Source organism: Sciurus vulgaris (genome assembly GCF_902686455.1).
Source record: "Sciurus vulgaris genome assembly, chromosome: 8".
In the NCBI taxonomy this organism is placed as follows: Eukaryota; Metazoa; Chordata; class Mammalia; order Rodentia; family Sciuridae; genus Sciurus; species Sciurus vulgaris.
Genome location: NC_136468.1, coordinates 89,592,995 through 89,608,741, shown reverse-complemented (window position 1 = coordinate 89,608,741; position 15,747 = coordinate 89,592,995). Strand labels below are relative to the sequence as shown.

The 15,747-nt window shown below is 41.9% G+C and overlaps 1 protein-coding gene across 7 annotated transcripts in view; it reads right to left on the bottom strand.

The window, feature by feature from the left end:
* CREB5 (cAMP responsive element binding protein 5) overlaps positions 1-15,747 on the bottom strand; it is a 392,310-nt gene that overhangs the window by 317,132 nt on the left and 59,431 nt on the right. For all 7 annotated transcript variants that reach the window (XM_079152559.1, XM_079152564.1, XM_079152560.1 and 4 more), the window contains one exon: positions 1,589-1,660. In XM_079152559.1, coding sequence (XP_079008685.1) covers positions 1,589-1,660 — 72 coding nt within the window. The remainder of the gene's footprint in view (positions 1-1,588; positions 1,661-15,747) is intronic.

Below are 15,747 nucleotides of genomic sequence, written 5' to 3'. Positions count from 1 at the left end.
GCAGTTCTCTTTCCCCAGGGCCACCAGAGTGCCTGGCATATCCTAGGCTCCCCAAAAAGGTATTGAGTGAGTTGAATAAAACTTAATGTCTCACTGTCACACCCAAAGCAAACTGATCAAATTATCTGATTTCCTTTGACTGTCAAGACTTCCAGTTTAATACAACAACAACAACAATAAACACTGAGAATCAGTTTCACCTTAGGTAGGGATTAAGTTTCTACCTAGTTAGTAAGAAGACATTTTACACTCACCATGGAGAGTCCTGGTCTAGAAGGATTTTCCCCAGTTACTTATCAACCTATCTGTGTTTTCCTAGTGCTTCCTATTTCAGAATGACCTTCAAAAGCAGTTTGCATCAAAATAATTTTCTCTACTGCTTCCTTATTTACAAGTTGGAAATAAACATTGACACAAAATCCCCTGGTGAAACTTCCAGAACCTGAGCATAAGACTGATTGCTCAGTTCACAGCTGATAATACCAACTCATAACAACAGACACATCTTGTGTTTCTCTGGTTTCTTCCCTCCAGAAGGCTCCCCAAAATCTCCACAAATTCCTTGGGAACATAATTAAGGAAGGCCCTCAATGGGCAACAGCTCTCCTAGGCACTGCTCCACCCAGTACTGCCAACCCCGTCACATAGATAGGCAGCGGGTATGGCTTGGTTCCCATGAAACCTCTGGGTAGTTTAGGGAAGGGGTGTGACGAACAACCACCTTAGGAAGATGCCTAGGCTCTGAGTTCTAAACCTATGCTATAGCCCATAAAATGAAGATCTCAACATGAAAGCAAGCAGGTGTGGTCATTTCCCACACACAGAAATGATTAGAACGAAGACCTGGTGGTCAAAAGTAGGAAAAGTCACTACTAAGTTCCAAAGAGGAAACGAAAACCCTGACTTTAGGTAATGGACATTTCTAATTTCTTTCAAAAAGATAGGTTGCTGTGTAATAGTCCAAGTAGCAGTCATGGTAACGAGATGGGATGTTAACTAAGCAATTATTCTGTGCGGGCCCTATGATAATCCCCAAGCAGTATCTCATCTGATTGCCACACCATTTCTGCTTAATGAGAGTCATCAGAAGCCATAAGATTCCATTTAGCACAGCAGGAATCTTTGCTTCTTGAGATTTAGATACACGAGGAAACCATAGGTTCTAAAAGAATTATAGAGGGTTTCTTTACTCAACAGGGGAAACAAAACAACACAGAATTTAAGCTGGTGAGGTATTTCACCAGTCATCCGGAGGCCCAGATAATATTCAAGTGGCTCCTGGAAAAGTAAGCACCTCCTTCTCCCTTTCTGAAATGATGGCCCTTCATATCTAATGGGCAGGCTGCAATGTTCAATGCTGCTGTACTTCAGAGGCTAAGAGAGCAGTATTGCAAACTATTCAAGGAGGAATATCGTGATGGTGAAGATGATGATGGTGGTGGTGGTGATAACGAGAGGCAGACTTTGACAGTATCTTGGAAAAGCAGGAAAGCTCAGGGCAGGCATAGTTGCCACCTGAGAGCTGCTTTCCTGTCAGAAGGCAGGTGCTTTTGCTTCAAGCCAGAACACTGAGGATCTGCACACTCACCTGGGAGCAGCCTGGGGCACTGCAGACAAACGGCCTCTCCTGCTCCAAATTCATCTTGGATTCCTCATAAATCTGAAGGGTCAGAGGGAGAGGGAGGAAGGAAAACAGAAATTCATGAATATCTCCTGCTTCTGCCTGAGACTCATGAGAAAGACAATCACTCCGAGCCCCACTTTCTACACTGATTCCCAAATTCAACGAGGCGAACATTGACATGAATGAACATAGATCCTGCTTTGCTGAAGTTCGTTGGCTCCCCCAGACTGAGTTCCTGTTGTGCCTTCTTAAGTACATAATGGAAAAAAATGCCATAAAGAAGTAGCCGAAATCCTGCCTATGGAAAACTACCTGTGGGTGTTACCACCAGGTAAGACCCAACTGTGCAGGAAGATTCTGAGACAAAGGGCACATCCATTCTGCCTCAGTCCTGCTGAATGCTGCTGGATTGACTACTCAGGACACCAGGAGAGATGACAGCCCACTAGGACAATCAGACCTCAGTCTGAGGAGGGCCAACCCTGAACCATACCCATGACCGCCTCAACAAGCTTCAATGTTGACAACCGCTGCAAAAGTAACCCTGGAATCAGTGTATCAAATTGTTCTGGTGGTGAACCATGGTCCTCAATTCCCTTTCATCTCAGGTGTTTGATGGAAGCCACAACAAAAATTACCCATGTTGTAGGAAAGGAGAAGTAAACAGAAGTCAGCAAAGTTACCCCAGATATTTTGCTAATTTAGTTTTCAAAGCTGAAAGGAAATTAATACAGGACTGAACCTGCTGCCTTACTGATCTAGATAAATAAGCTGGAATGAAGTAATTTTAAGAAGAAAAATCTTATATTCAGAAATATGTTAAACAATACTATAATCTTTTCTTAGGTAAAATTTCAGCCCTAAGTGTTTTCCTTAGGCAAAAATTGTGTGTAGTCAAAATTACCTCAAATTCTCCCCAAAACCAATGACCAATGGAAGTACAGGTTTTATGGTTAACAATCCACAGAGCAACATGATTTTTATAAAAACTCGTAGGAGGTGGTATGCAAATTTAAGTTACACAATTTAAGTAGTTTTCTAAATTGTACAATTTTTTTTTTACCAATTTTAGAATTAAATGTACAAAAGTTACATGTGCAGTTAGTGTTACAAACTGTATTACTGAATTAGAACCTATTGCTTTTACTCTGTGCACAGGAAGCAATATGCATCTTTAAAATGCTACTTGTGCAGTGGTGCATACTTATAATACCAGCTATTCAGGAGGCTAAGGCAGGAAGACTGCAAGTTCAAGGTCAGCTTGGGTGATTTAGAAAGACCCTGTCTGTAAAAAAAAAAAAAAAAAAAATTAACACAGCCAGGCTCAGTGGTGCATGCCTATAATCCTCGCAGCTCAGGAGGCTGAGAAAAGAGGATCACAAGTTCAAGGCCATTCTCAGCAACTTAGTGAGACCCTAAGGAACTTAGTAAGACCTTATCTTAAAACAAAACACAAAACGGGCTGGGATTTAACTCAGTGGTGAAGTGTCCCTGAGGTTAATCTCCAGTAAAAATAAAAATAAATGCTACTTGTGAGTGATTCCAAAGGGGCTCCCAAGGCCTCTTCACCGGTGGAAGAGGGAGCTCTGCTTATATTGTCACCTCTCCCTCCAAACACTAATGTATTTGATGTGTATCCTTTTTTTTTTTTTTTTTTTTTGCGGTACTGGGAATCGAACTCAGGGCGTTGTGCTTGCAAGGCAAGCACTCTACCAGCTGAGCTATCTCCCCAGCCCTGATGTGTATTCTTTAGGGAAAATATGTGCATACTTTTGCTTTTCTAAAACCCAAAGAGAGAAGACTTGCCTTAGGTAACACTGTTAGTAAGATATTTAAAAATTTAAAGATGTAAACACTTTAAACTATGTTTCATCATTCCCATACAGTCTTCACAGAGCAATGTCCTTTCACTGTTTGTTTGGAATGGCTTGCTATTGGTGACCATTAATTCAGTGATTACCATAATTTTACAGATTTTCTGTGTTAAGCATAATTATATAAGTTCTTTTGCTATATTCTATATACACATATGTATTGCTTATTATAAGGAGTTAATTTTTTAATTTAAAAAGTTAACATATAATAATTATGTATATTAATAGGGTATAGCATGATGATTCAATAGTGTGCATGTAAGATGCAGTGATCAAATAAGGACAATTAGCATTTACATCTCCTAAAATAGTTATCATTTCTTATTATTTGAACCCTTCCAACTCCTCTGCTCTAGTTCTCCATAATATCTATGATAAGTCTTTATGAAAGGGAGTCACACCACTGTATCAAAAAAGAAAAAAAAGAAAAAAAGAACACAAATACGTTGGGGATCTTTCTACCTGCCCTTGTGTGAGGAAAGTCACGAGCAATTAAATCAACTTTTCACGTCTCATTATCCATTTGATCTTGCCATCACTGATCACAAAGGCTCCCTCCTCCCTGCTACAATGCTGACAACTTCCTTCAGAGTCTCGAAGAGTGACTTTAAAGTTGAGAAAATGATTTTGATCGAAGGTAGAATAAACAGAGTAACTGGGTTATACACTAACTAAATATATCATGCTTTTCTAGTAAAACTTTAAAAATGCCTTCCTGGAACTTTCCTGTCTGTCTGCTTGACTACTGCCAGATCATTTAACTGTTTCGTGCCTCAATACCCCTTCCTTATAAAAGGGGTTTCAACATTAATCTTCATTTCTCTTATTCTTGAGTCTTACTGCCTGGTTGGGGGCATGTAAGTCATTTTTAATTACAGAGAAAGAGCTGAGTATCTAAATGTGTACGTGCTTAGGTGTGGGAGAGGTTTTGGACAGGTGTTACTGAATCCTCGCTCTAATATTAATCATTCCCTATTTATAAAATTATAAACTATTCCCTTATTTGCCTTGATGAATCTTTCTGGGATACCACAAAGCACTTTCTTTGAGGGAATGCCCCTTTTACCTCATGTACCATATTACATGACAGTGAGATGGGAAAGTTCTAAATGCCTACATTTATGGCCAACATCTGAACGTAGTAATTAATGATCATAATTAAATTAATATTCATGCAACAGAAGTGGTCAAGACTGGAAGTGCTCCTGCTGAAAGTTGAAAGAGATTCATTAATAAGTCAAAGTGAGGGAAGAACTGACCAAGCTCAGGCACTTAAGGATAAGGAGAAAGCGGTTTTCCACTAAAGGCACAACTGTATCCCAAACCTGGACCCACCCAAATGCTGACCTTCCCCATAAACTCAGGCCTATCAAGCTAATACCTAGCAACTCTGTTTAATATCAGTATTGGCAACCCATCTTAATTATTGATTACACTTTGTCTATGAGTCCCAGCAAATACCTTGGAATTATACTCTGATGCTGGTGCCTGGTGACCTAACAAGGCTCAGCCATGTAGATGAACTCATCTCATGGCACCTTCACAATGTGGACATTATGAACAATGGAATTGATATCCACTGAGCTGGGTCAGGAGAAGAACTCTTCCACAGGAAGCACCACTGGAGAAATATACAGTCTGTCTTCAGATCGTGTATAGAGTTTAGTCATCAATAGGTTCTCCTGGGTGAGTATGGTCATTTTATTATTTACCTTCTAAACATAAAGGAATCTGTATCAATTTATTACATGCTAAGCAATAAATATGGACCAGTATGTTTCAGCAACATAATACTGGAATACAAGTGCTAGGTAAAATGGCAGCTGCTGATATAAACTAAGTGAATGAGGTCTGAGGTGAGCGGGTGTGTCTATGGTGATATATAAACCTCAACTGCTTTATTTTGAAGCTCTGCAGTTCCCACATTTAGTCTCTGCAAACAGCACTCCCTTGCTACTTCCTTTCTGTGTAGGTGTTTGCAATAGTTTCACTGAATGGTGCCACTCTACCCTGTGGGCTTCATTACTTTTGTCAACCAGTTATGATCTGGTCTGCTGTAATAGTCAAGAGCCACGGTTTACTTTTTATGGTCTATTATTATGGTTCTTTTCTAGCACATATTGCAATAATTATTCCCTCAAACAGACTCCTCCTAAAGCCCTGCATAGATTCTTTTATCATCCATCAAGTGGGGGCAAATTACTCAGACATGATTTTTGCCAGGTTGTTCCACATTTGGTCCTCAGAAGTCAGGCCTCATCTTCTCATTTCCCATTCAGTTGTTTTACTAGCTGGGATTTTTTAATAAACCAAGTTTTACTTGGCAATCACCATACCCTGGGCACCACTGCATAAAGCTTCCATAGTAGGCGTTCAATAAATATTTGTGGAATGGATAATGAACCCTGAATCATCGTAATTACCACCCCAAAGAGCTTGCCTGTTCCTTACTCCCGTGGCACTGGGTTTTTTTGTTTTTTTGTTTTGTTTTTTGTTTTTTTGTTTTAATGCTTCACTTCTTTGGTTCAAAACCCAAATTTTCAGTGAGGCAAGAGCTTGTGTGGGCTACTCATTCCACCTGTCCCAACTTATGGCCTTTGAAGTTCCCAGACTTCATGGAAAAAAGTCAGAGTTGTGTTTAGTGAAAACAATGGGGTGAAGCTAGTTGTCATCAAATCTCACATGAAATATGTATTATCAAAATTCATTATCAATTGAATCCATTAATGTTGCCATAGACATGGAAACCACCAAAGTCCAGTCTGTTCATGGTGTGCCATGGATGACCCTCACAGAGAACTATCTGAAAAACATACCCCATAGCTTTGGTTAGAAATAGTCATAATTGTGGCAGATGCTCTCATCATTTAATAATTTTTAAATAACACAAATGTTTTAAATTTTTTTTCCTCAAATTCCAAATTCAGATTCATTTGCTCAACAAGAGCAAAGGGTTTGTGAGCCTTATTTTCCATCAAAGTTTTGGAAAACAACAAAAAAATTTCTAAAAATAAACTCAATCGTGCACAAAGAGATTTCCATAGCTGACAAGGAGATGATAGGCTTGATTTATAATTCAAGCCCTCAACTGCCACTGGATTCCCCTGGACTCAAGTGAGCAAGAATCTCTTCCATTGTTCAGGGTTTGACCCCACAAATTCCTGGTCTAAAATGGGAAATCATCCACAATGGCTGATGGAATCCATTCAAATGCTCTGCCAGCCATGTAGGGATACACTGGGAATTATGATTTCAGGAAAGGCAGACACTGCAAAGAGCAAATGGTACTGAAAACGTGGATACTTTACATGAAATACTGGAAATATGTATTTTAAATTTAAGGGTCACAACTGGACCCACCTGGTTTGCTGTAGTTAGCCATGAGGGATGCCTGCCTGTCTAAATCACAGGTGGCCATAACCAATCCTTAGTTAACATCAATCTCCAGTCTAAGTGGAATAGTACAAATTTCCCCAATAACATCAGACAGTCATTCCATGACATGGGCTTTTTAGACTGTTTCAGTCTGAAAGCTGGCATGTGCACTTACCAATAACAAAAGTTAGGAAAACTTCTAACCAAATTTTGAAGTATCAGTGAGCACTAAAATATTGATATATTCTCATTAGCTCTGGTAGTACTAACCTTGTTATGAATGCATTCTAGATGTGGGGAAAAAAAGGGCTTGAATTTTAATAGTGATGTTAAAACATTTGTCAGTATTGCCATGCAATGGATATGGTGTGAGTCTCCTTGGCAGGATTCATGAGAAACAACCCTTTGCTACTTTATTGAGCTTACTAGACCACCAAAAGGGCCCCAGAGAAGGAAACTGGTCCTCCCTAAAGTGTCTGGGACAGCTGACAAATAGGAGCTGCCTGAGTCAGTCTCTCTGGATGACACTTCATATCAAACATGCTTTCTTCCAGGAAACAAAGATTATTTAATCAATTAAAATTGTTAAGGGCATAACCAGTTTGCACTTTGTGTTTCTGAAAACAGCAAATATTTCTCTCAATGCATTGGTCAGGGAGACAAGGAACTACACACAAAAATAACCTAACACACATCCACCAAAAAACACACTCTACTTCTATTTTATTCGAAGAGAGCTGAGGGCATAGCTCAGTGGGAAAGCACTTGCCTAGCATGCACAAGGCTCTGGCTTCAATCCATAGCACACAAAACAAATTAATTAATTAATTTAAACGTATATACACATATAAAATATGATGCCCAATTCTACTTTCACAGCAAGGATGTAGGATGATACTCCCCACACATTGGCTGACTGTTGGAAAGGAATTATGTATTCAATTTGGAGCTAAGACTTTCTTTGGGAGAGATATGATAACTTTCTTTATTATTTCCTCATCTGTAAAACAGATGACCATCGTAGCAAAACAACGTAGTAAAACAGGACCATTGGAAGAAGTGTTATTCGAAGAGACAACTAATGGAAGTTAATTGCCAAAGAAGAGAAAACCCTTTGGACTTCAAATATATTTTTATCTTTCAAACCTGAATATTGTAACTTTTAAATAAAAAAATAAGCACTCTTGCATTTCAGTCCATGCAAAGAAATTCTTTTGTGAGTGTAGTTTTGTATCTCTCTGTGTCTCCCTCTGTCTTCATCTTGCTGTATCTTCTCTAAAATTCTTTGTAATGTCTACTTCTGTATGTCTTTGTCTTGCTATGTATGTTTCTCTCTTTGTGTGTCTGTCTCTTTATGTCTACACACACACACACACACACACACACACACACACCACTTTATCAGTAGTGTTCTAACTAGCTTTACTGGTAAAAAGATCGGGTAGGCTTGTTTCCTGTTTCAGTGTTATTCTTGAAGTGGGCTGCAGTTAGAATCTGAATTTCATTGGGCTATTATTATTTGCAGCTGTGTGACCTTTTTAACCCTGCTTTAAAAGTGACATTTCAGCCCTCAAGCTCAAAACGCCTGAACGCTGCAAAGTTTCCAAACCAGAGATTTATACAAGGAACAAGACCCAGAGTGAGGCTATACCTCCTATGTGAAAATTTCACCTGAATTTGGTACGAATGGGATGTGCCCCTGTGCAATTTACAGCCAGCACTCTGCCCCAGAAGTGCTGAAGTACTGAGCTTTCCTCGTAACCCTGCAGAGGGATAACACTGGTCCATTCAAACCAGAGACTCCCTGTCTGCAGAAGTACTCTCCATACCCTAGCATCCCCAAATCTCAGACTCCTACAACCTGAACCAGAGGCCTCTTTAGGACTGTGTCACATACTCTATCATGTGCAGGGACTGTCAAAAGTTCTCTTTGCACGGGGCCCACGGTTCCCAGAAGAAAGAATTTCCAAATAGCTTTCATCTCTGGAAACTGACCTGGGTCTTACTCCCCAAAGGAGGCCCTACCAGAAAAGTGCTGGGGGCTCACATCCTTGCCCTGACTTCTGCAGGGACTTGTGGTTTTATATATGTGGCGTTTATGCTGTATATGGGAAAGCATTCCAGCGGGATTGGGTTTTCATATGTTAGATTCCTTTTTTTTTTTTTAAGCTTTCCATATGTTTCTTTATATATGAGGTCTTTTTTCAAAGTTACAAGCTAATTTCAACTTTTGTTCTGCATAATCCTGTCTTATAACTTTCCTATCTGTGGGTTCAATAGTTCAGATCACACTCGCTGAGCACAGGCATTTGATGCGTGACATGGAGCAAGTCCCCGACTGTGCCTGTCTATTCCTGAGTGTGTGCATTTAGGTCCTTGTTCCTGTATTTCCTCACATTTACAGAACACATCCCATTTCTAAGAAAAGCATACTTGGCCTGTGTGTGGTTAACAAAACATTAGCGTAGAGATCCTCTGGTTTAAAGGAAATGCTGAATGGAACCCAATTGCTTGGCTTGTTGCTAAGGAGACTGAACACAAACTCAGAGGACATGCCGGAAGAGGGCAACCTCTTTTCCTTTCTACCTGCTCTCATTACAGGAAAAAGAAAGAAGGAAAAGAAAGGATGAAAACTGGAACAGGAGGTGATCAGGGTTTAAGTTGATATTGTCACCTTTACCTTTCCAGTGAGTCCTCCATTGCTATGCAAAATAACTGCCCCAGGAAGTCCTGAAGGAAAAACTATGATAGCAAAGAAATTAAATACAAAACTTATGTGGGTCAAAAGAAGCCTGCCTTAGAGGAAATCCAGGAGAAAGCACTCCTTTTTTTTTTTTTTTTTTTTTGTTTTTCCCCCTTGTCCTTCTTACTATAATAGTAAAACTTACTTCTTTAGTATCATAACACATTCTCAAACAGGACTACTCTGCCTCCAGGTAATGTTGAATATGTTTTAGGTGTGTTTGATTTTTAAACTATTTTTAAGTTAAAATGAATATTTTAAGATAGTCTGAGAAATCACAACTTTTTCATCTTGGTCTTCTTCACACATGCAAATTTGTGGGATAGAACTGTTTCTTTCTATATTCTAAACAAGTATCCTTGCATCTCCAGCAACAAGATATGTTTGGTTCATCTGATGTATGGGCTGAAATAATAAACCAAACATCTGAAAAGTTTTCTTCCTGTACATAAATCTGAGCTGTGAAATATGAGACTGTGATTATGCCCCCACCCCACCCCCGCTCCTCCTTTTGGCAGGGGTAGTAAAAGACTATTTCATCTCACTATTAAATCTATCAATGACTATTACCAATCTATGATTAAAAGATACTTGAGGATAATTCTATCAAAAGGGATGCTTTTTGCCTTTGGCCCCAGCAGAAAGTCAGGCATTGCCAGGTTGTGTTCTGAAGAAGACTGCAGTTGAAGACTCCATCCATTCTTAATACACCCTCCCTCACATGTCAACCACCTGAACATTTGATGTGCTAGCAGGTCATTTAAAGGCCATGTTAAGGCAAAAATCTCATGTGATCCAAAGATTCTGTAATCATCTAACAAGGTCCACTTTATGAATATTTGCAAAAGGCATATTTTGGTCTGATTTCTGAAAGAAGGGCACTGTTGCCTTCCATGGCCAAGGTTTTAAAAATATGTGAAGGCAATTTTGAGTTGTTACTGTTGCTGGGGCGGTCATCAGTGGCATTTAGCAAGCAGGGCAGGGACATGGAATACTCTCTCAGGTACAGAATGGGCGGTCCTGTGCAACACTGGAGTCTCCTGACCCTGTGGACAATAGTGTGACTTTTGCGAGGATAACAAGGATATGAGCACCCACTGCCTGTGGGCCCAAGCCAGGTCGTAAAAGGCACATAAGACCATTGGAAGAGAGAAACAATACAAACATACAGGAGAGGAAATTAAAATAAAGAGCTAAATGCCTACCTACCTCTTGATACACTTTTCAAAAAGCTCTGAAAAACTCAGGCAAAGTTAAGCCTAGCATGTGGCTAGATTCAATGCCAATTAAAACTTTATGAACATTCAAAACAGCATGTGAAATTGTCATTCCCTCTTGGTGTGAGGAAAGGCTGGGATCTGTTGCCAATATTTTAGCTACGCATGAGCAAACCCTTTCCGGTTCTATCCGGTAGACAGATGAGTGAGCTAGTATAAACTAGAGTAGATTTCTTTTAAAATAAAGGTATCTGGTTTGGCCACCTTCAGCTCCAACTGTCCTGATAACTCACCATTCCATTATGAGCCTCGCTGAGCTAACAGGAGCAGAAAACCACTGCCCCCACCCCAGGCACGGTGCCCTTGCCAGGCATGACAACTGTCGTGTTTGCTTTGTATCATTACTGAGAGGGTCACTCATCACATAGAGCATGCTTTCTTTCTTCCTCTTTTTTACTTAAAACAGAAACCACAAGAAGCTTCTTAATTCTGTTTTAAGGTTGCTGTCAACATCAGTTCATAGAGTTATTAGGGAAACATCTGCCTCCTAACCAACTTCTCAATGAGTTTAATATATCATATAATTATATAATATTATAAATGTTCATATATGCTTAAGTATATAATATTTATATATTTTATAAATTCTCTTCTAGCTGGTTCAGTTTTCTTATGGAGAAGTTAATATTCCCACATATATATTTGATATACAGAATGAACATTCAAATACCTGACAGAGATCACTTCACCCCCATGAAGTCGGTCAAGACTCGAAACTACTCTTGCCTAGCTCTCCACGGAACATGAAGAGGATATTGACCTCACAAGGAGGCAGACTAAGAAGATGTGGGTCCACCTGTCTACACAAGGTTCACCCCAGTTAAGGACTGGTAGGCTTATATTTTTAAAGGAAAGAAGCCATGTTTTTGAGGATTGTTAGGTCATTTCCAGGGACTAGAAAAGTCCTTCCGTATCTTTTCTCAAGTTCCTATTGAACAAAAGAGCCACTCAACTAAAGCCTCCAGTAAAACACCCTGGAAAGGGAGATGGAAAGAAAAGGCCTTTTCCTAGAGTCCCCCCACCCACCAGAGGGGAACACAGTACCAGACTCTAATTCATCCAAAGGTCTAAGCTATTAACAAACAACCTCAGCCTCTCTCCTCCATCCCCCCAGGGCTTGGAGCCCCAAACAACAGCACCGTTTTGGAGACCACACTCCAAACTAGCATGAAAAGAAAAGAGGATTTTTTTTTTTTTTTTTTAATGCCCTTGCTCTCCAAAACCTAGGAAGCTTTGCTAGGCATGAATGTGGTCTCTTTGTTCAGGGGTAGAGGTCAGACCCTAGGAAATACCCTGAACCTGGATTCTTCCTAGGCAGAAAGAAAAAAGGAGACAGCCCATCATGCAGCCCCAGAAGGGACATTGGAGAGGCCAGCTGACTTCTTGAAAGGCTGAATGGAAGGGAAGGGAAGAGACTAGCCCCAGAATGCACACAGGGGAACTGTGAAACTGGATGAGGGGGTCTCAAGGACTCTTCATGAGGCTTTGTCCACAAGCTGCTTCCCAGAGAGTGGCCTGGGGAGAGTGTCACTCACCTAACAGCTAACCTCTCTGCATAGGGGTAGGATGGAAAAGATACTGGTCTTATTCACTCACTCTTTCCTCAAAGAGTCACTGAGCACCTGTCACGCACCAGGCCTCATGCTGGAGACACGTGGGAGCCTCACACCCACACCCACACCCACACATGCAACAGTTAAATCAAGTTAAATCTCAGCTCCCTTGCTCACCAGCTGTGTGATCTTGAGCAAGTTACTTAACTTCTCTGAACATTATCATTCTTAGACAATGGACAGTACTGGCATCATCTGATTCACAGGAATGTTGAAAGAACCAAATGGGATGATATTTGGGAGTGTTATAAATGTGGATTACTATTCTTACAATACTGTCCATTTGCAGCATGTGAAATTGCCAAGGTGCCTAATGGCCCAGGCAGAAAGATGTAAGATCCCAAAAGATGTTGAATGACTCTCCAGAGATCCTGACCTTCTCTGATGCTCTGATAGGCCAGCAATTATCCACCCAATCCTTATCTTCCAGTGTCCGACTCTGCATCCTACCAGCCAAACCCGTGAGCCTGGCTAGATGTGTCTGTTTGCTTCTCGTTCCATAGTGTTGGCCTGTTTAAAAATGATGACAGTAATACTCACTTTTCACAGTTGTTTAATAGGTTTAATAGGTCACTGGAGCCAGGGATAACACTTAGCTATCACTAGCCGAGCAAACCAAGGAGCCTGGGACACACTGTCCTGGGCTGGGAAGGGCCAGAGCTGGAGTCGCACAGACCTGTTTACCTCCTGCTGTTCCGGAACTGCCACAGACCCTCCCACTGGTAAGCAGCTGCCCTGACCCTCAGTCCTAGCCCGGTGGCTGTCACGGGGAGGTGGAAAGGGTAGGGCCAGGAAGGCTCCGGCTAACCTGAGAAACCTCACACCTTGCTAGCAGTGGGTGCTTCCGGCTAACAGGGAGTCCTTAAAAATGAGACCAATATGGACAATGAATCTTCCTTTTTAGAAATCAAATCTGCTTTTATTATTACATTCTCTTTGGCAAACAATATTTTCCTTTTATCGCCTTAAGGCTTATTCTATTCTTGCTCTTTCTAGTCTTTTCTTTTCCTGTACCTTTTATTCCTCAAATGTCTCAGGCCATATTTAATTTAGAAATATTTCTAAATAAGGCACAAAGAGTGAGTTAACAGTGGGGGGGGGGGGAAAGGCAGTCAGAGCATAATCAATAAACTGTTCATCTTAACCTCTTGAGAGATGACGTCTCAGTAATAGCAACATTTCCTAACCCAGGGCACTGGGAAGTTAAAGATGAATAATCCCAGACCTCTGTCCCTAAAAGCAGGTCACCTCCCACTGCAGAAAGATCTATATGTGTGGAAAGGCTAATAGATTTTATGTTTTTTAACGCTTGGGAGTAGTCAAAATTTTATTTAATGAAAACATGACTTCTGCCTTACACCACATCATGGTGTCAGGTATTTTTAATCTCAGAAAAGCATTTTCCATCAAGGCTAAAAGAAAATCTTGATTGGTTACAGCTTTGATTTATCTTCTCCACTAAGTGCCTGGGCTGGGAGCACAGCAGAGTAAAATGGTCCAATGCAAGTTAAGAAAGCAATAGTCCCAGTTATTTCCAAAGACCTCCATTTTCCTATGCACCACTGACATACCAACACCAAAGGATTTCTGGTACTTCAAAGAGGTAGGATCACTGGAATAAGAATTTCAAATTCATGTTTGTAAGATGCTCCATGGACCTTGAATCCAGGTCATTAAGTATCATCGTTATTTCCTTGTCTGTCCTCTACTGTTTCCAAAGAGACAGAAACAACTACTTATACAAACACACAAAAAAATCCTCCGGACACCCAAGTTAACCAATGTCTCTTTTCTTCCCCAACCGCCAATCAGCCAGTCACCGGGCAAACAGCTCAAGCACCAGGCAGGGAAAACATGTTATTTTTCTGGGCAAGCCTTAACTTCACTGCCTACAAAACACAGCCCCACAGGGCACATCCCACACATGGTGAGATGAGGACTCCCATCTCTCATTTGAAACCAATAGTTACCAGTTAATGCCGCGGAAACTGAGGTCAGGATCCGCCAGCATGCCCCTGAAATCCAGCTTGTGTTTGGGAGCTTCCCTGCACAGAGGGATGTCACATCATACGCCATTCCTGCAGTCCCTCTCCTACTGAGAACACTCAGAGACAGCCCCAGAAGGAGCAGAAGCAAAGAATACGCCCCGCTCACAAAGCCTCACCCCCAGCCACCCAACACCCTGTGGACTGCTAAGGAGAAACGCTCAGTATCAGTGCTGGGCCGTGAGTCAGCCTGGGTCGATGTCTAGCTGTCTCTGAAACAGGCGAGTCAGTGAGCTGAGGCAGGAAAAAGAAAGTAAAAACAAGCAACCCAACCACACTTCAGAGAGTCCCTTAAAAATGAGACTGCCAGGAGTCGAATTCCATGGTGTATAAAAGTCCCTTAAAAGGCACACCCCAAGCACTTGTTGGAAATCTTCAAAGTGCAAAGAAGGCTCTGCAGCCACGGGCCAGGGTCAGGGACCCAAAGATGACAATGAGACACTCCCAAGAACATCTGGCCAAATAAACTAGGGCCTTTCCAGAGTCAGGCAGCACCCTCTGCACTCACTCATCAGCTGACCTCAGACCTGTCCCCCGACACCCCCTCGACCCCCCACTGCTGTGAGAGACCTCGGAGCACAGACCTGTTAGCCCAGCACAGGGTTCATGCCTTCAAGGCAGCTGGAGAGCCTCCCTCGCTTTCCCCTGTCTCCCTGCGGGGGATGTGTCAGTCTTCCCGCAAAGCTGTCCGAGGCTCTCCCAGGGCCAGCACCACAGTAGATGCAGGCAGAGAGCAGCGAAGGAGGGAGCTGAGGGCTCCCTTCTGAGGGGCCCAGCTCACCAGGGAAAGAGATAAAAGCCAAACAATCAAAATCGCGAGCACAAATCAAGGGAGCGACCCAGGAACACAAGCGCAGGTTTCAGAAGAGACCAGGAGGGTGCCAGGAAGCCTTGTGAAGAAGGTCAGGCTGGCCTCTGAGAGCACCATGTCTGAGCCAGGTCTGCAGAAGGCCAATGAGCCACTGCAAGAGAAGGAGCAGGTGATGGTGTCCAGGCAGGGGCCGCAAAAGCAGGCCTGGCCAGGCTGCAGGGGCAGCCAGCAACAGAGGGAGGACAGGCAGCTCATGTCCTCTGAGAATCCATTCTGAGGGTACACAGAAGCCTGAGATCCCCGACTGGAGAGAGGTTCTCGGTCCCCAGGAGAAATGTGAGGGCCCGAGGGACTCGCCTCCATGCTGCTGTGAGGCCCACAGGCA